Source organism: Scophthalmus maximus, chromosome 9 (genome assembly GCF_022379125.1).
Source record: "Scophthalmus maximus strain ysfricsl-2021 chromosome 9, ASM2237912v1, whole genome shotgun sequence".
NCBI classification, from domain to species: domain Eukaryota; kingdom Metazoa; phylum Chordata; class Actinopteri; order Pleuronectiformes; family Scophthalmidae; genus Scophthalmus; species Scophthalmus maximus.
Window position 1 is genome coordinate 25,099,797 of NC_061523.1, and position 20,204 is coordinate 25,120,000.

At 48.3% G+C, this 20,204-nt stretch overlaps 1 protein-coding gene across 1 annotated transcript; it reads right to left on the reverse strand.

The window, feature by feature from the left end:
- Positions 1-4,390: 4,390 nt before the first annotated feature.
- Positions 4,391-18,197, reverse strand: mtnr1al (melatonin receptor type 1A like). The gene is made up of 2 exons (XM_035650828.2): positions 17,590-18,197; positions 4,391-5,198 (listed from the first exon to the last, which is right to left on the reverse strand). The coding sequence occupies exons 1-2, from the start codon at positions 17,858-17,860 to the stop codon at positions 4,429-4,431; spliced, it is 1,041 nt and encodes a 346-aa protein (XP_035506721.1). The 5' UTR covers positions 17,861-18,197; the 3' UTR covers positions 4,391-4,428.
- Between the last annotated feature and the right edge of the window lie 2,007 nt (positions 18,198-20,204).

Below are 20,204 nucleotides of genomic sequence, written 5' to 3' on the forward strand. Positions count from 1 at the left end.
ACCTCCACCTCCTCCTGGTTCGTCCTGCATGTGTCTCTGATCTGCTCGGTTCCTACGAAAACAAAAAGAATCTGAATACTGCAAGAAATGTGTTTCTACATTTTACTAATGCACAAAACAGGAAAAGTGAAACCGATCTTCTCCTCCGGTCTCACATCCTCTCCTCGTCTTCCTCCTCCTGATGCGTCTCACCTGCGTTGCTCCCGGCAACAGCTCTCGCATCCTGACAAGGACGAAGGACGCCCGTCAGATCCTGCAGCAGAGGATGAAGTGGTTTGTGTGTGTGTGTGTGTGTTCGTGTGTGTGTGTTTGTGTGTGTGTGTGTGTTTGTGTGTGTGTGTGTGTGTGTGTGTTCGTGTGTGTGTGTGTGTGTGTGTGTGTGTGTGTGTGTGTTCGTGTGTGTGTGTGTTTGTGTGTGTGTGTGTTTGTGTGTGTGTGTGTGTGTGTTCGTGTGTGTGTGTGTGTGTTCGTGTGTGTGTGTGTGTTCGTGTGTGTGTGTGTGTGTGTCTATAGTAAAGTGACAGACGGAGGCGGCGCTCACAGTGAACGTTCTTTATTCAGACGTGTTACCAGGGCTCGGTTGGTTCCTGTCATCTCATCAACAACACAAGACATTCAGAAGAAACATTCTCATACAGCGATGTGCAAAACGGAGTATGAAAAAGAAAAGTACATTCCGTTGGCTTCCGAGTCAAACACAGAACAAACAGCGAGCTCAGTTAATTGCATTGATTTTAAACACTGGAAAGAAGAAAGAGAAAGAGTTTGATTTATGCTTCCTCAGAGAAAAGGCCGGGTCTGTAGTTTTCAAACCCTCCGTGGGCCAATTACAGTCTCCACTGTCGTCCACTGGACTGCAGCTGCTCCAGATGTTGACTCACATCTGGGACCGTGTTTCATTTAACTTCACTTTAACTAACAGAGGAAACCTGAAAACAGTCTGTAGTTACCAGTCTGTAGTTACCAGTCTGTAGTTACCAGTATGTAGTTACCAGTCTGTAGTTACCAGTCTGTTGTTACCAGTCTGTAGTTACCAGTCTGTGGTTACCAGTCTGTAGTTACCAGTCTGTAGTTACCAGTCTGTAGTTACCAGTCTGTCGTTACCAGTCTGTCGTTACCAGTCTGTCGTTACCAGTCTGTCGTTACCAGTCTGTCGTTACCAGTCTGTAGTTACCAGTCTGTCGTTACCAGTCTGTAGTTACCAGTCTGTCGTTATCAGTCTGTAGTTACCAGTCTGTAGTTACCAGTCTGTTGTTACCTACGACGACCACGCCTTCGCCGGCGGTCTGTTCCCGACCTCACTGTTGCATCATTAGCTACTTTAAGGTCATTCTGTGAGCGTTGGGCTCCAGAAGGATCCAGCTGTTGGATCCTCGGCTGCTCGTGAATGGGAGGAGGATTAGTTGGATGCGTTTGAAGACGTCTGTGACACGTTGGCTCCGCCCTCCCTCCAACAGCTGGCCGCCCTGTTGCTTATCAACCCATTGGACCCTCTGTAAAAGGCCCAACCAGGACGTTTAAACTGGGGGAGGAGAGGTCTCCAACAGGCAACACACACACACACACACACACACACACACACACACACACACACACACACACACACACACAGAGTGAGGTCATTAAAATGATGACCCTGCGTATTCATACATATGCAACATTCATCTTCCACTTTCCGGGGGTGTGAAACACAGTGATGTGGTCAGAATGTTCATAACAACCGGGTCGTCATTAGTCATTTTCACATCTTCTTCGTCCTTTAGTTTTTTTTGTTTGTTGATATTATATATTATATTTTCGTCTGAAGAGTGAAGCCACTGTCCTCGCGGACGGACGGGCGTGATGCTGGATCACTGAAGTGGACGAGGAGGTGGACGCGTTGGAAAGGAAAGTGAACACAGCGTGATCTTCATCAGAAACATATTTCAATGCCACGTGTAAATGACACTTGGGTGAAGACGCGAGTCGTCGTCTACGAGGATCAAAATGTCAAACTCGTCTTCTCTCCGTCCGTCACAGACTCACTCTCTCTCCCGTCAGAGCGTCACCATCATTTTCTCTCGACGCGAGTCTTTTTGATCTCGTCAAGATGTTTTCTCCATTCAATCTTTTTTTATTAAACCTTGTAGTATCTTATATTCAGGCCAATAGGGTTCTTTGCATCCATAGACAATTTCACAGATATCCTCTTCACAGACGTCTTTGACAAGCCAGCGATGAACGAGATGAAAGTTCTACACAGTGATGACAACAGAGAACAAGGGGAGAGTTGACGGATGGAAGAATTTGAATTTTGATGAAAAAACTTCTTCAATTTCATTTTCATATCACATCAGGCGACCGGCCCGTTAAAGCCTGGACGTATTAAAGAGAAATAACTAAACAGTGATTAATGTTTGACGTCTCAAACCTCAGTGTGGATTCCTGTTTCCTATAATGGCTGAATAATATATTCATCACATTAGAACCAGTAATATATCATGTCCAAAACATTTGTGCAGGTGAGAACAAATTAATGTATTAGCTATGAACGATTATTTTCATGACAAATTATTTGCTATGTGATAAATACATAATAATTGAATGTCAATATTTAAATGAATGACAGTATTATGATAGATAACTTCCCAGTATTGTCTTTTACACAGTTTGTCTTCACAGTACAATGTTTTCAACACGTTCCTGTTGTTACTAAATGTGAGATTCAACCTGAGAGCTTCGACTCTTCTGTGGACATTTGACATTAATTGTGAGATTTGATGGACTTTCTGTGGCGTCCTCGGGACGAAGTGCGGAGTCGCGTGACGGTGTGATGTTAAGATGTCACTCTGTCAGCCGGTGACGGGGACGTCGTGGAAATCATCAGGACCTCAGACGTGTGACTCTCAGAGCGCTTCGTCATTTGTTGTGTTGAAGGAACAGAAACAGAAAGTCCAGCGTGAGAAAATCCACAGTCGACGAAGAGACGAGATTTTGTTCGACTGCGAGGTAGATGCCACACGGCTCAGGTGACATGCTAATGCTGCATGATGACGAGGCTGTTATTTGTTATACAGTATTTATTTTGCAAGTTGTCCTGCATCAAAAAAACATGGCCTTATTAACAGATATGACTATGGCATCTTGAATGAATTGTTTTTAATATATATACATTTTATACTCTGTGTCCGGCTCCCAAAATCTGGTGGAGCTGGTTTATTTCATCTTTGAAGGCCGAAGCTGCGGTTCGTTAGACCTCGGCCGTCGTGGTTATCGTTCCTTTATAATCCTGCGACCAGCCCGACTTCCGAGTTCGGATTGCAGAGCGTCAGAGGTAAAACGGAACGCAGGTTAATTCAACTCCCAACTGACCTCCGCGGCTGTAACTCCTCACCTGACATCTCGTATGTTCCCTCTCCAACCCAGTTCAGATGAAACTGCGCTCACCTGCGCACGGCTGTGGTGGAACCAATCACGGCCCTCGAGAGAAGAGACGCTTGGAACTTTCGACCAGAGGGGGCAGCAAAACACTACTTTCACAGGTGGAGGTTAAGACTGTAGGTTTGGACATTACAATCTGAAAATGTCTGTTGGCGTCTTGTCAATGTGATCAGGTCATTTCAAGAGGCCAGGTCACGTCAAAGTCAAGATCTTGAAGTTTGAGATTTCTGACGAAATCACGTGTGTGGCTCTGGTCCAACTCAAAGTCGACATCTGTCTGGTTCCTTCCTCAGAACTGCGGTGGCCCCGAGAGTTCAACTCTCTCTGCAACTCACCAATGCAAATAGACAAAACACAGAAAAACACCTTCATCCAGACTGAGGCTGCGAGTCGAACAGATGTCGTCGTCGTCAACTGAGGATGTCCTGTGATGTTTGCTTGTGTGCAGCTCTCGGGGCCACAGTACAAAACACCTGACTACTGTCAGATTTGAAATATGATTCCTGTAAACAAAAAGACTGGTCAGCCTCAGTCAGAAGCACATCGCACTGCTTCATAGTCCCGGAGCGACAGTGAGTTTATTCTAGTCAACTGATCAGTGTAACGTGGAAAAACCTCGTCTCCTCGTTCCGACACTGTTCAGTCACAGTATTTCTGTCTCGACACCAGTTTATGGACGAGTTCGTGGATCAAAATGATTTGATAAACCGTGTTTGGAATAATCCAGCGAGAACGGGAACGCGACCAGTAACTCATGAACGTCAAGATGAAACACGCCACTAGGTCACTTCCTCTCTGCGGTCTCTGCTTCCCTCTCCCTGAGTCTCCCAGTGTCCCTGAAGGCGTCGCTGATAACTCTCTGTGGCCTCGTTTATTTCACATCGTCTCCACCCGCCTCCTCCGGAAACCTTCTGTTTCTACCTATATTTGTTTTATTTCCCTTTCATTTCCACAGTTTTCCTCTTTGTCAAGGTCAAGTTCATTGTCAGCCCCCCCCCCCCTGCCATCTCAGCAGTGTAACTTGAAGACGATCAGGACGATCCTCTTGTACTCCTTTCTGAAGTTGTGGTTCAGGACGCCGTAGACGACGGCGTTGAGGCAGCTGTTGAAGTACGCCATGAAGTAGCTGGCCGTGAACAGCCACTCCGGTATGGCCCGGCTCAGCCTGGGGTCCAGCGCCACCGCCAGGCCGATCAGGTTCAGCGGCGCCCAGCAGACGGCGAAGAGCACGAACACCACGAACATGGTGAGGAAGTTGCGGAGGTCGTGCGGCTTGATTTTGGATCGCGAGTCCGGCTTGACCCTCCGCCTCACCCGGATGACGAGGATCCAGATCCGCAGGTAGCAGTAGGTGACGATGCCGATCGGCAGGATGAAGTGCACCACCACCACGGCGATGGTGTACAGCGAGCTGACTGACTGGGCGAAGGTGCAGGAGTACACGCGGGGGTCGTACTGCAGCGACTCCACGAACCAGTTGGGCACAATGGCGAGGATGGTGAGCGCCCAGACGAGCACCACGTAGCACATGGTGTTGCTGTTGGAGAAGAGCTTATCGTACTTGAGGCTGTGGCAGATGTAGCAGTAGCGGTTGATGGCGATGCCCGTGATGTTGAAGATGGAGCCGATGACGCTGAGGCCCATGAGGAAGCCGCTGATCTGACAGTGGATGTAGCCGGCGATCCAGCCGTCGTTGAAGATGGCGGTCAGGACCAGCGGGTAGGGATAGATGGCGACCACCAGGTCGGCGAGGGCCAGGCTCACCACGAAGGCGTTTCCTGCAGAGGACATGAGGAGAGTTACCAACAGCTTCTAAACAACCTTTCATCCATTCTCCTCATGTTCTGCTCAGATGAACGTGTCGAGTGTTGTTGATTAAGGCATGAAAATAAGATCATTTCTGATTATTATTTCTCAGTGTTAAACAAAGACACTGAATATTTGAATGTACCAGGCTCATCACACGAGCGGCATGTGAGCGTATTGTGTTGGTGTAAAAACTTGGGTGGACAAAGTCCAACTATTGAGCAACAAGACTCAACCAGGCAAACGTGTGTTTAAAGGTCGGTGTTTCACCACTCTCTCTTTACGCCAATGTTCTCGTCATTTGGACGACACTTTGCGACCAAGGTGTCGCAAACAAACGCTGTGGAGGGCGAACGTGAACCGGAGTGACGGAGTGATCTCAACCAGGAGAAGAACTCCCACCGGCTTCCATCACATGGACGAGGTTCTGGTACGGAGAGACGGCACAGCTCCGATCACGACCACTGAACTGATGTCTCATGATCAGCGAGAGGGTTAGGGTGGTTAGGGTGGTAGGGTGGTTAGGGTGGTAGGGTGGTTAGGTTGGTAGGGTGGTTAGGGTGGTAGGGTGGTAGGGTGGTTAGGTTGGTAGGGTGGTTAGGGTGGTAGGGTGGTTAGGTTGGTAGGGTGGTTAGGGTGGTAGGGTGGTTAGGGTGGTAGGGTGGTTAGGTTGGTAGGGTGGTTAGGGTGGTAGGGTGGTTAGGGTGGTAGGGTGGTTAGGGTGTTAGGGTGGTTAGGGTGGTAGGATGGTTAGGTTGGTTAGGGTTAGGGTGGTAGGGTGTTTAGGGTAGTTAGGGTGGTTAGGGTGGTAGGGTGGTAGGGTGGTTAGGTTGGTAGGGTGGTTAGGGTGGTTAGGGTGGTTAGGGTGGTAGGATGGTTAGGTTGGTTAGGGTTAGGGTGGTTAGGGTGTTAGGGCGGTTAGGGTGGTTAGGGTTAGGGTGGTTAGGGTGTTAGGGCGGTTAGGGTGGTTAGGTTGGTTAGGGTTAGGGTGGTTAGGGTGGGTAGGGTGGTTAGGTTGGTTAGGGTTAGGGTGGTTAGGGTGGTTAGGGTTAGGGTTAGGGTGGTTAGGGTGGTAGGGTGGTTAGGGTGGTTAGGGTGGTGGTCCCGGTGTCGACGTCCTGATGAAACAAATCAATTGTGATGTTGCGCCACGTTTTTTATAGCATCAGGTAACTGATTAAAACCAGATTCATGAGAAACCTGAACACTTGAACATCCATCAGTGATAAGAACTACCTGATATGACAGAAACAATCTTCGGGGAAAACGTATCTAACGTGTACTTGTGTCATTTTTTTTTTTCAAGTCAAACAGTTCATTTCAAGACGTAATGTCTGTGTCTCTGAACTTGTTAACTTGTGTCTGTGGTTAATTGAATATGAAGGAATTAGCTGCAGTTGTAATGTAACAAATAATCACACAAAACCAGTTTTAGGAATAAGATGATGAATATGATGATATAAGCAACAGAGCAGGTTTAGGAAGGAACATTATGGGATATTTACATCTGACAATTCTTTATAAGAGAAAAAGAGAGATGGAATGTGGGGAACAGACAACACTTTACCTGCCTTCTGTTGTTTCCTCATTTCACATTCATGAGGCGTAGCGCCGCGTTCCCTCGTGGAGGGAGGAGCATTGCTTTTCATCCTGTCAAGCACTTTTGTCGTTTACACTGATTAACTGGTAAAGTTGTTCCAAACCTCGGGCACGTGTTCCCGTCGAGGCTCCTCTCGCTGCCGTCACGCCGCTCAGTACAGCGAAGAGCCTGTCGATGTTCCTCCTGAACTCGTTTGATTCACCTTGTTCCACCTGCTTGACGGATGTTCAGTGTTTATCGCCGCCCGCTCTGTCTTCATCACGAGGAAGCTTCGCCGCAGCGGGCCAGTTAGGGGGAAGGGCTGCGGCGACGGGGGACTTGTTAGCCGCCAGTCAATACGTATTAGTCCGTGGTTCTGTCTTTATTACTGCGATTGGCCTTCGCAGCCACTCGCCGACGCTACCGCTGCTCTGGTGTCACGTGTTGACGAGAGGAAGAGGAGGAAACGCTGCCGAGGGTTCGAGGTTCAGTTCCATGGAGGGGTCGGGCTCATTAGAACCATTCAGAACCATTTATCAAGTATCAGCTGTTCATATTCACCTACATATCCAACATGTGACATATCAGATCATTAGGAGCTTTTACTTACTTACTGCAAAGAAACCAACTGTATTTGCAGCAAAACGTGGATATGATGCAGAATGGTGCGATGACATTAAGATTATTAATATTTTATCAGACTGCCGATCTCTCATATCACCGATCATCTTCAACCACGTTCATTTTACGATGCGGCTACATGAGTTGGAGATAACGACTTCCTACGCTGTCGGGTTAATTCATCTGTAACTTCATCAGTCATATCTACTCGCCTGATTAACGCAGTGAACACAATCGCAGGGATTCGTTGCGTCACGCGAGCATTTCGCTCCTTTTCAACATATGCGAGTGACTTTTGATCTCATCGTGCAAAAAAAATCCACTTGGCGTCGTCAGTGTGAACGCACAATCTAGACACTGTTCGGTGATAATGCTGCGGTTGTAAATATTAAAAGGTGGTTCATATATTGAGATTGTGGTCCAGATGTCCTGCAGCAGTTTTACACAAGATGAAAAGCAAGGTGATCTTATAACTGATCTGTAAAGCAGCTGATAAGTGTATTAATAATTAATGAACCCTTTTAATTACAGTTAATTTAGCCTCTATGAATGGAAGCAGCGTCTTCATGTACTTTCAGACAATGTGACTTTACAGTCACTACAAATACAATATATTTATTTGTTAGTCAAGAAAATTAGCAGATATGAATTTTTTGGACAGACATATTGATATCTGTGTTTTTATTTGCAGATATGAAAACTTTCTTAATTAAATTTGAATATATTTGGTTTTATTTTTATGTATAGTAAAGTTTATTTAAAAAGATGAAGCCTCAATTACCTTTCTTTGTCATACGGGTTTGATAACAACATCTTTGGAATCATTACCAATTTCTTTTTTAATATATGTATCAGTTTATCTTGTCTGTACCGGCCCCTTCAAAGATCCATATCGGATGGACGTCAAGAGGCTCCTCATTGATGATGGATGAAACCCAGCGTGATATGATAATGATCCTGTTCATTAAGACAAACGGTGAATTGATTTCAGCAGATTTCCATCGCCACTGTGACCTCTGCCTCTCCAACCTCATGGAGACTTTCAAAGACTTTCTGCTCTTCACACTGAAATGTGCAAAACTCGTGCCGCGGATCCAAAAACCTAATCGGACGATCTCATGGAGCTGCTGCAGTCTGGTGCGCACACACACACACACACACACTCAAGAACACACACACACACATGCACACAAATGCGCACGCACGCACACACACACACACACACACACACACAAGAACACACACACACACACACGCACACAAATGCGCACGCACGCACACACACACACACACACGCACACACACACACACACACAAGAACACACACACACACACACAAGAACACACACAAGAACACACACACACACTCAAGAACACACACACACACACACGCACACAAATGCGCACGCACGCACACACACACACACACACACACTCAAGAACACACACACACACACACGCACACAAATGCGCACGCACGCACACACACACACACACACGCACACACACACACACACACACACACAAGAACACACACACACACACACAAGAACACACACAAGAACACACACACACACACACACACACACACACAAACACACACATACACACAGGGACACACACGAACACACACACACACACGCAAACACACACACACACACACGCAAACACACACACACACACACACAAACACACACACACACACACACACACAGAACGACTCTGGCCTCCGTCCCTTCTCTCCGCTCTTTTTTATTTGGTGTCTCAGCGTCTGAGTCCCGGGTGGAGGTGTCGAGGTCGGGCAGGAGCTCCGGACTGGTGAACTTCCTGCCTCGTGTTCGTTACATCTCGCCGCCGCGGATCAGCGAGCTTCATCTAATTGGTCTTTCGTGAAGTTATTCTCATTTGTTATATCTGTCTCATTTACAGGCTGAGACGCTTGCTTCTTTTTTCTTTTCTGTTTTCTGTTTTGGCCAAATTTGTAATAAACTATTGGGACAGAAACGTCTCTGGTCTGATCAGAATCTGATCCGAATCACCATCAAGAGTTAAATGATATTCATAATTAACAATATTTGATCAAATAGGTACGACTGAGGATTCGGACCATATTGAAAAAAAAGGAAGGTTCAGAGATTTTGAGAATTAACTCATAAAACTACAAGAATGAACGACGTCATTCAAATGAGAAAAGAGTGGAAACAGATTCCTTCCATCCTTCGTGTGGCTCTTTCACGTCCTGACACGTATGACGATGTGGTGCCGATCAAACAAAACATGACGTAATTCCTTATTTGTGAAACTTGTGAAACTACGAAAGTACAACTTAACAAGATGCTCCAGACATTTCTCATTTTAACAGTAACGTAACGTCCGTCTCCGCTTTTAACAGATGTGGTAAATGACTTTTCCCAGAGTAAAATTGCCCACATCCTTTAAAAAGGTGCATAATCTGTTTCTGCAAACATTCCGTTCGCCCGCCAGCGAGCCGCGACCTTCCTGCGACCTTCCTGCGACCTTCCTGCGACCTTCCTGCGACCTTCCTGTGACCTTCATTCAACCTTCCTGTGACCTTCCTGCGACCTTCCCGTGACCTTCCTACGACCTTCCCGCGACCTTCCTACGACCTTCCTGTGACCTTCCTGTGACCTTCCTGCGACCTTCCTGCGACCTTCCTGTGACCTTCCTGCGACCTTCCTGTGACCTTCCTGCGACCTTCCTGTGACCTTCCTGCGACCTTCCTGTGACCTTCCCGTGACCTTCCTGCGACCTTCCTGTGACCTTCCCGCGTCCTTCCTACGACCTTCCTGTGACCTTCCTGCGACCTTCCTACGACCTTCCTGCGACCTTCCTGTGACCTTCCTGCGACCTTCCTGCGACCTTCCTACGACCTTCCTGCGACCTTCCTGTGACCTTCCTGCGACCTTCCTGTGACCTTCCTGCGACCTTCCTGTGACCTTCCTGCGACCTTCCTGTGACCTTCCCGTGACCTTCCTGCGACCTTCCTGTGACCTTCCCGCGTCCTTCCTACGACCTTCCTGTGACCTTCCTGCGACCTTCCTACGACCTTCCTGCGACCTTCCTGTGACCTTCCTGCGACCTTCCTGCACCGTCGCCGAGCTTTAATGACGGGTAAGGTCTCACATTACCTTCCTCATGTTCCTCGTGTTCCTCATGTTCCTCGTGTTCCTCGTGTTCCTCATGTTCCTCATGTTCCTCGTGTTCCTCGTGTTCCTCATGTTCCTCGTGTTCCTCGTGTTCCTCATGTTCCTCGTGTTCCTCATGTTCCTCGTGTTCCTCATGTTCCTCGTGTTCCTCATGTTCCTCATGTTCCTCATGTTCCTCATGTTCCTCGTGTTCCTCGTGTTCCTCATGTTCCTCGTGTTGCTCGTGTTGCTCGTGTTCCTCATGTTCCTCATGTTCCTCATGTTCCTCGTGTTCCTCATGTTCCTCATGTTCCTCGTGTTCCTCATGTTCCTCGTGTTCCCTCATAATCTGGACTTAACGAGCACGGATGCGTTCGGTGCGGCGGTACAGTCACATATGAAATGGATTTCATCAAACACAAACAGCATTAGAGTTCAGAGGCCACCGTCACATTCACCTCCATCGTCGAACACTTCTCTCTGCAGAAACAAGAGTTCTGTCAGAATTCATTTCATGCATAACTCGAAAGAATCTGTTCTCGGTGAGTCGCTGTCCGTCAAATGTCAGATATGATCCGACAAAGAGGAGGCGTCGGCTGCATTTTGAGCTTTTACAGCAGCAACAGACTTTATCATTATTAATATTAATATTATTATTATTATCAGTTATAATGGGTCCACAGAGAAGTTCAAATATAACAACAGTAGCAAAGTGCTCATATTGGATTATAATTTCACTTGCGTCGATGTAAATCATCCACAAGTCTAAGATAATAACGCATTTGATTTAATTCTCTGATCGTATTTTGTTTTCGATTGATCTGCCGACGCACTAAAGTCGTCAGCAGAGTAATAAGTACGACATCAAATACATATAGAGTTGCAGGAAGCGGTGATACTCGGGTGCAGTACGAGCTCCTCCACACTGCAGTAAAGAGTACGTGTACTTCACATCTTGTATTTCTCAGAGCAGATCAGAACATATTGTCCTCAGATTCCTCAGAGTCTCAGAGAGGAAAAATGAAAAACCTTGTTGAAAGCAGATGTGAGGAAATGAGTCGTGTCTCAGTCAGCGGCGTCTTTGTGTCCGGGACTCGCACCAACTTAGTGCAGACGACAATCGCTTTGTGCTGAAAGAGTTTTTAAATACTTATATATTTTTGTCGGACAGACTTTGATTATAGAATTCCTTTAAGCAAGTCACACTTTTCCTGTCGTCGCCCGGTGTGAACTTGTTGCATGAACTTTATTCTATGATTCGTTTGTTTGGAGTCAACGTATTGACAACCTGCTGGTTACTAGTCAGCGCCGTCTTCGTGTTTTGCCTGTTTGATTCTTTTGGTCTTTGGATTCCTGCTCTCTCTCTCTCTCCTGTCTGAGTTGTTTGTCTGGATTTCTCTCCCAGGTTTCCACTTCCTGTCTCGACCCGCTGAGCCTCGTCTCCTCTGATGTTTTATTAAAACCACTGGAACTTGTTAGACTCTGTCTGGAGCTTCTGCTCGTGGGTCTCCTCAACATTTGAAAAGCCCCAGGACGACAAGAAGAAGAAGAAGGTCCCACGGTCACGTGGCTCGCTGACAGGCGATATAAACTACAGCGTTGGACCAATTTGATTTTAATGATGGCACTGGAGGAGAAATCTGGGATGTCAGGAAACGAATCTACCTGTGAGTTCATAGAAATCCATAGAAAGATTCATAACGTCAGTAAACATTTTCCTGAGGAGTTTATGGTTCAATCTCTAGTTTCATGTCTTGTCCAATAACAACGATGATGTTTATTTTGTACATTATGGTCAGTTTACAGTCAAACAGACCATAACGCAGCGTATAGATTGGGAGGCGGACATACAGCGTGATTGACAGCTGGTACCGTCCAATCGGTCCCTCGTGGTTGCAGGTGTCGTCGAGCTGACAGTCAGACCACACCCCCAAATATACGTGTTCTGTGGGCGTCTGTCCCGCCGCTCTTGTGCATGTGGTCTCTGTGCTCCCATCTCTTTTGTGTTTCCTCTCCATGTTCCTGAGATGTGCTGACGTTTCGTTGCCTGTATTGTTGAGTTCCTTCGTGCCTGACAACCTGCACTACCTGCTTTGTCCAGCGTCGACAGTCTGGGTCCAGTCAACCAGCGCCTGCAACATGTTCAGCATGTTTCTGCCTTCCAAGCTCACAACACATGAACAGACATCGATTCTATGAATCCAATCAAATCCCTCAACCCAATTATAGCTGTTGTATGTACGTAGGTTCCTAATCTGATCATCACAGACTCCTTCCAAGTGGGTGAAGGTCACTGCCACCTTCACTGACTTCCATAATGAGTTTCCTTCAGGGCTCGTTGAGATTCATCCCAGTTCCTCGGAGTTGAGCTGGCTGCGTCTTGAGATGTTCAGATGAAGTTGAAGGTCAAAGAAGAATCACAGGCTCATTCTGGGAGTAAATCCCCTCGGCGGGTGGTATTTCCGAGCAGATCTCCCCCCAATCACCCCCGTTTCCTGCTGGTTTCCAGCTGTCGGACCAGTTGGTTCAGGATTCAGCACAAAGCCCCGAGTAGAGCCATCTGCCGCCGCGCGTCATCCCGACACGCGATGCTAACCGAGCTCCATCTGCGAGGGGAATTACTGACATTCATCCGCTCACGTACAAAACGCTCGACCGTCACAGACTTTAAGACGACGGATCTTCCTGTTGTTTCACACATTGACTCACACTTGGTGTGTGGAGTTTCATCCATCCTTCATCCGAAGTCTCCACCAAGGAGGCCAACAGAAGTTTTGCGCAACGTTTTCGCTGAGCGTCTGGTTTCTTTATCGTGCACGAGTCACCAGGATGCACGTTACTGCCCCCACCTGATGTCCAGTTGGGGGCAGTAACGTGCCAACGACGCACCTACAGATGGAAGGAAGAAGAAAACGACATTTGAACATCCGTCCATCCTTCAGCTTGACCGCTCATCTTCACCTGAGGGTCCCAGAGGAGTTGGACCCGTCCCAGCGGACGCAGGTGCACGCCAGCGAATCACAGCACGCGCTCATGAAGTCCCCACATTTTCCTGAACCTCTCCGGAGGAGGGGGCCGTGTCCGACAACTCGCAGGGGACGTCGTCCATCGGAACTTTTCCTGCTAGTAAAATTTTCCAGAGAATGGGCGACTGAGCCCAGGTGAGAATACAACAGGAGGATTCACAGTGAAAACAAAAACTCTCCACTGTGGAATCAACTGTTTAATTAAACTCCAGAACGTCCAGACCTCACAGAGACAAACGACCCTTCGACCCTTCTCGCTGTGCGAACCACTGCACCACCGTGCCGCCCGGGTCAGAGCAGCAGAGCATTTGCTCCTCAGATGAAAACAACTCTGTAGAAGTTGGTTTAAGAAGAGCGGAGAAGTCAAACTTCCCTCTGTTGACACCATCATTGTCTTTGTCAGGTGACAACATTGATGTTGTTCGATTTAAAAAGTGAAATAACCTGGCGACACGATGAACCGTGACACGACTCTACTGATTATCAGGTAATGTGTTTCCGATGGTGCAGATGGAGCGAGGTGATGGATGGACGGTGTGGGCGGACAGGACGACGGGAGAAGAGAAGAGGAAACAGGAGAAGGGAGATGAGAAGAGGAAACAGGAGAAGGGAGATGAGAAGAGGAAACAGGACGACGGGAGAAGAGAAGAGGAAACAGGAGAAGGGAGATGAGAAGAGGAAACAGGACGACGGGAGATGAGAAGAGGAAACAGGAGAAGGGAGATGAGAAGAGGAAACAGGACGACGGGAGATGAGAAGAGGAAACAGGAGAAGGGAGATGAGAAGAGGAAACAGGAGAAGGGAGATGAGAAGAGGAAACAGGAGAAGGGAGATGAGAAGAGGAAACAGGAGAAGGGAGATGAGAGACCTGTCGGGCCGAGAGCGAGCGAAGAGAGAGACTAGGAATTAGGAGGAGAGTGATTCAAAGAGAGAGGAGAGGTGAGGAAGATGAGTCCAGAGGAGTGATTCAAATGGAAAGGAGGAGATGGATTGAGACGAGAGTTGGGAAGAGGAGGAGATAAGAGAGGGAACGGGAGATCAGATGAATGAGGACGTGGCGAGAGAAGAATAAATGAGAAATGGGGACCGATCCATCCTGTTCTCGATCGCTCAGGGATTCTACAGGAACTGATGGAAACACAGGAAATAAATGACTCGTCTGTTAGTCGACTGAGAGCAACTAGACTGGGGTTGTTTCTGTATGGATCCACGGCGACCAGCCGGTTGCCTCTGGAGCTCGACTGCGAGGTTCCGAACCAGAGCCCAGGTGACGGAGGAGCGTTCGTCTCCCGTCACAATGTTGTTGTTAACTTACAGACGCTGTCGCGTCGTCGCCGTCTCTTTGAATTCACTGCGTCCGAAAGCTTTGTTCATAGTTGACAAATGGAAATGAAAAGCTCAAATGAAGGAGAGTCCGTCATCCATACAGATTATTCTTCGGGGGCGGAGTTCGACCCTGACCGCTCGCCGGCGCGTCGCAGCGATGACATACGCTTTTTTTTTTTTTAAGACATGAACTCCGGAAAACGGAGTTTGCCTTTCACATACGAACGTTCGGACACTCGCTCGCCGTGAATCTCACTGTTTCATCGCTCGGACATTGTTTTTGGAAATTTTGGCGGGAAAAGTTACGGAAAAAATTCCGGAGCAACGTTTGTGGACATGTGCGTTCTCACATTCAGCCGCTCGGGGAAAGTTCAGGGAAATGTTCAGACGTCATCGCCTGTGAAAACGGCCGCAAAGAGACAAACAAGCGTTGATATCTAAGGACAATTTACGAGTTTAATGGATAAATCGACTACTAAATGAATTCATCTCCAACTATCTTGATAATCGATTCGTCTGTTCAAGTAGTTCTCTGATTTCAGCGTCTTAAGTCTTCTGGTCTCTCTGCTCCTCTGTGACATCTGAAGATCTTTGGTGTGTGAACAAATCAAAACATCATCTTGGGAGTTTAGGAAACACGTTTTATGAACCAAACAATTAATAATAATAATGATAATGATCCCACTCAGAACCATGGGAGAGAACATTCGGCCAATCGTGAGGTTCGAACCCAGCTCCCTCCTGCAGTGAGGCGACGGTGCGAACCACTGTTCCGCCGTGCCGCCCTCAAACGTAAGACAGTTTGTGATGAGAACTCTTCTCGGTCACGTAAGAGTTTTCAAACAGGATCATTCTGAGCTCCGTCCTTCTCGTCTCGTTTGTTGACCTTCAGCGTCAGTTCACAGTTCACATCAGAGTCCAGTCAGAAAAAGTCCACGTGATGTTACGGACAACAGCATTTTCAGTCGGAGATTCAGTGTGATGCAGGTTTGAACTACGTGTTGAAACAAAGTCATTGAGACGCTGTTGTGACCTTCACGTCAACTCTTGTTCCCTCTCAATCATATTCAACCCAAAGATGAAACAATTCTCAACGTGATGAAAGCAGAGCAGGAGAAAACGCGACGCGCTGCTTCTGTCAGGGCTGCGACTGACTTCTTCACTTGGTTATCGATTCATCTTCCCCTTATGTTTTCCGATTGATCACTTTGGCCTGAACAATGTCAGGACGTGGCGGAGCGCTCCGTGATTTGTTGGTAGTGGCGAGATGATTAGAGCCCGAGATGACGTCTGCAGATGAAGATGATTCACTCAATATCATGCACGGCAAAAAAGAAAAGCAGCATTTGTTCATGTGGGGAAGCAAATGTCAGTTTCATCTTATTAAATCAAAGTTGCTGATTGCAGCCAAGGGACTGATTAAGTGATATATATATTTTTTCCAATCCCAGCTGACATTGGGTCGCCAGAGGTGTCGGGTATCGTTACGGTTTGATGGTATCGACGCTGCTCATCGATCGGCTACTTCAACTGTTCGCTCGTCGGCTCGTTCTGTTTCATTTTGAGGAGAGAAGAATTAAACCAAACGACAAAACACACCGTGAAATAATCCCGTTTGAAGTTGATGAAGTTGCAGTGAAAACATGTCAGATTGGACGAGGGTCGAATCAGCTGCGGACAGCCGCACGTGGACGCACCAGCGCAGCAGCTCGACCTGTCAATCCACAGACTCGTGGAACAGAAACCAGAAGAAAACAGAAACCCAACGTTTAGCAGCGTTTGGTGGCGAGCGGTAAAATTCTCTCTGCCTGGATCTTCAAGTTCTCCGTACGAGAGAGACGTGCCCTTTGACCTTGGACAGACGAGACAAGACTCTCTAACATCAACGTGGGGAATGGATTTGCCCGTCGGGGACCATTAGAGTTGAAGCTTCGCTGCCACGTCGTCGTGCGAGACGCATTCGAACGACCCCGTCAATATTCATATATTGTCGCACGTCCTCACTTAAGTGCCTTTATGGTGATTGTCAGTGCCGGAGACGTCTCAGTGGGAGCATGCCGCAGAGCCAGAGATAACAATTAGGAGCAATTAGATTTTTTCCCTCTCTCGGTGTATTTGAAGGGTTCCTAAGTGGCCCGGCGTTAGTTATGCTCAGCGATGCTCGTGGTTTACACATCGATTGCAAGTCAAGTTTCCTAGAGTCCTTGACCCAGAGCCAGGATGTCAAATGTCCACCGCCTCGCTCCAAACCCTCCGGACGGCGCCCGGTCGGCAGACACTCGACGGTTTGACCACGTTTCCCCCGCGTCGACCACGTCAACACGCCAGAAACACAAAGTCTGAAGTGATGAAGGGATGAAGTGTAACAACCTCTGTCCGGTTATTGAAGCTGAATTCTGAACGATCACAGAAAAGACACTGACTACAGTTTGAAATGTCCCAGAATCCTTTGTGTTATTCAAGCAGGAAAATTCAAACTGAGTTTGTGATTAATTAATTAAAGAAATATTCATAATATTATTCAAGCACCGAAGTCTTTAGGTTATATTCTAAGTTTTAACTGATGTAATATTATAGGGACATTTGCAAAAAGAGTTTAATAAGGAAGAAAAACTGCACCAGCATCAACTTGTCATCGATCATCGATCAGCTGATCGACTCTCACCTGCTTTCCTCAGCTTCCGGTTCCTGAACACGGACACGATGACCAGCAGGTTCCCGATAACATCCACCACGATGGTCGTGATCAGCACGCCGGCCAGCAGGGTCCCCGCCCAGGGGAAGGACTGCGCCTGCTGCCCCGGAGCCCCGTCCGCCGCCGGCGTGGCGTTGCGCGGCCCCAGGGTCCCCCCCACCGCGGTGGGCTCGTGACGGGCCTCCAGGGACATCAGCTGCGGGAGGGGCCGCGGGTCTCCGAGGGTCGGTCCGCTCAGCATCACGACTTCAGGCGGACCGGCGAGCTGCGGCGCGCGGCGGCGGCTCCGGAGCGACGCGTCCTTTACGCGCGCGCGGTTCCAAACAGCGCATCGTGGAACATCTCTGGGTTTTTCTTTTCTTTTCTTTTCTTTTCTTATCTCAGGACGAACTGATCAACATCAGGATCAGACATGTTCTACTCGTGGCATCTCCACAGCTCAGTCCGGTTGTTTCCATCCACAGTGACAGAAGTGGAACAACGCGCGTGTCTCGGGTCACACGTGCTTCAACTGGTGAATCGTGTTCTGTCGGAGCGACGAGAGTTCTCATTCATGGTCCCCGCTCCATCTCCCTCTCTCTCTCTCTCTCCTTCCCCTTCTCTCTCTCCCCCTCCCCTTCTCTCTCCCCCTCCCCTTCTCTCCCCCCCCCTTTCCTCCTCCCTACCTTCTTCTGCTTCCCTTTCTCTCTCTCTCTGTTACGCACTGATCATCCAGTGATGTGCGCTCCGTCTCTTTTCCCCTTTCTTCTCTTGTACTCTCTTCTTTCTCTACTCGCATTACTTTTTTGGTTTTCCTCTCCCTCCTCTCTCTCTCTTCCTCCCTACGTCCCTCTTCATCCCTCCTCTCTCTCTCTCTTCTTCCCTACGTCCCTCTTCATCCCTCCGCTCTCTCTCTCTTCTTCCCTACGTCCCTCTTCATCCCTCCGCTCTCTCTCTCTTCTTCCCTACGTCCCTCTTCATCCCTCTTCATCCCTCCTCTCTCTCTCTCTCTTCCTCCCTACGTCCCTCTTGATCCCTCCTCTCTCTCTCTTCCTCCCTACGTCCCTCTTCATCCCTCTTCATCCCTCCTCTCTCTCTCTCTCTTCCTCCCTACATCCCTCTTCATCCTTCCTCTCTCTCTCTTCCTCCCTACGTCCTTCTTCATCCCTCCTCTCTCTCTCTTCCTCCCTACGTCCCTCTTCATCCTTCCTCTCTCTCTCTTCCTCCCTACGTCCCTCTTCATCCCTCCTCTCTCTCTCTTCCTCCCTACATCCCTCTTCATCCCTCCTCTCTCTCTCTCTCTTCCTCCCTACGTCCCTCTTCATCCCTCCTCTCTCTCTCTTCCTCCCTACATCCCTCTTCATCCCTCCTCTCTCTCTCTCTCTTCCTCCCTACGTCCCTCTTCATCCCTCCTCTCTCTCTCTCTCTTCCTCCCTACGTCCCTCTTCATCCTTCCTCTCTCTCTCTTCCTCCCTACATCCCTCTTCATCCCTCCTCTCTCTCTCTCTCTTCCTCCCTACATCCCTCTTCATCCCTCCTCTCTCTCTCTCTCTTCCTCCCTACGTCCCTCTTCATCCCTCCTCTCTCTCTCTTCCTCCCTACGTCCCTCTTCATCCCTCCTCACTCTCTCTCTTCCTCCCTACATCCCTCTTCATCCCTCCTCTCTCTCTCTCTCTTCCTCCCTACGTCCCTCTTCATCCCTCATCTCTCTCTCTTCCTCCCTACGTCCCTCTTCATCCCTCCTCTCTCTCTCTCTCTTCCTCCCTACGTCCCTCTTCATCCCTCCTCTCTCTCTCTTCCTCCCTACGTCCCTCTTCATCCTTCCTCTCTCTCTCTTCCTCCCTACATCCTTCTTCATCCCTCCTCTCTCTCTCTTCCTCCCTACATCCCTCTTCATCCCTCCTCACTCTCTCTCTTCCTCCCTACGTCCCTCTTCATCCCTCCTCTCTCTCTCTTCCTCCCTACGTCCCTCTTCATCCCTCCTCTCTCTCTCTTCCTCCCTACATCCTTCTTCATCCCTCCTCTCTCTCTCTCTCTTCCTCCCTACATCCCTCTTCATCCCTCCTCACTCTCTCTCTTCCTCCCTACATCCCTCTTCACCCCTCCTCTCTCTCTCTCTTCCTCCCTGATTTGTGTCAGTATTTGTTAATGGCAGATAAATTGTTCAGGCCTATTATTGTTTCAAAATAAAATGAAAAAAACTTGAACATATTGGCTTTTTAAAATCTGCTGTGAAACACAGGAGCGCCCAAGTTCTCTGAAATTAAATGGGCTGAGAAAAGATGCAAACGATGCCAGTCCTCGTCATATGAATCATGTTCTGCAGACGTTGTGTCATTATTTACACCTGCTTCTAGACTTAAAGGGGCAGTGAGCGATTCTAAAGCAAAGCTCATTTTGTAAAGATGTGCGAATATTTCCTCACCGTCCGTCAGCTGTCGGTTCTCAGTGCGCCGGAAACAAAAGAGATCCTGGTTCTCGTCCCAGCGCAGACTGTGAATCGAAGACAAAACAAGTGGTGCGGACCGCACCAACAACACTGTGAGTGTCTACGTGTTGGGGGACCGGTTAGTGGGTGGCGCTGCAATGTCGTGGTTTTGGCCAAG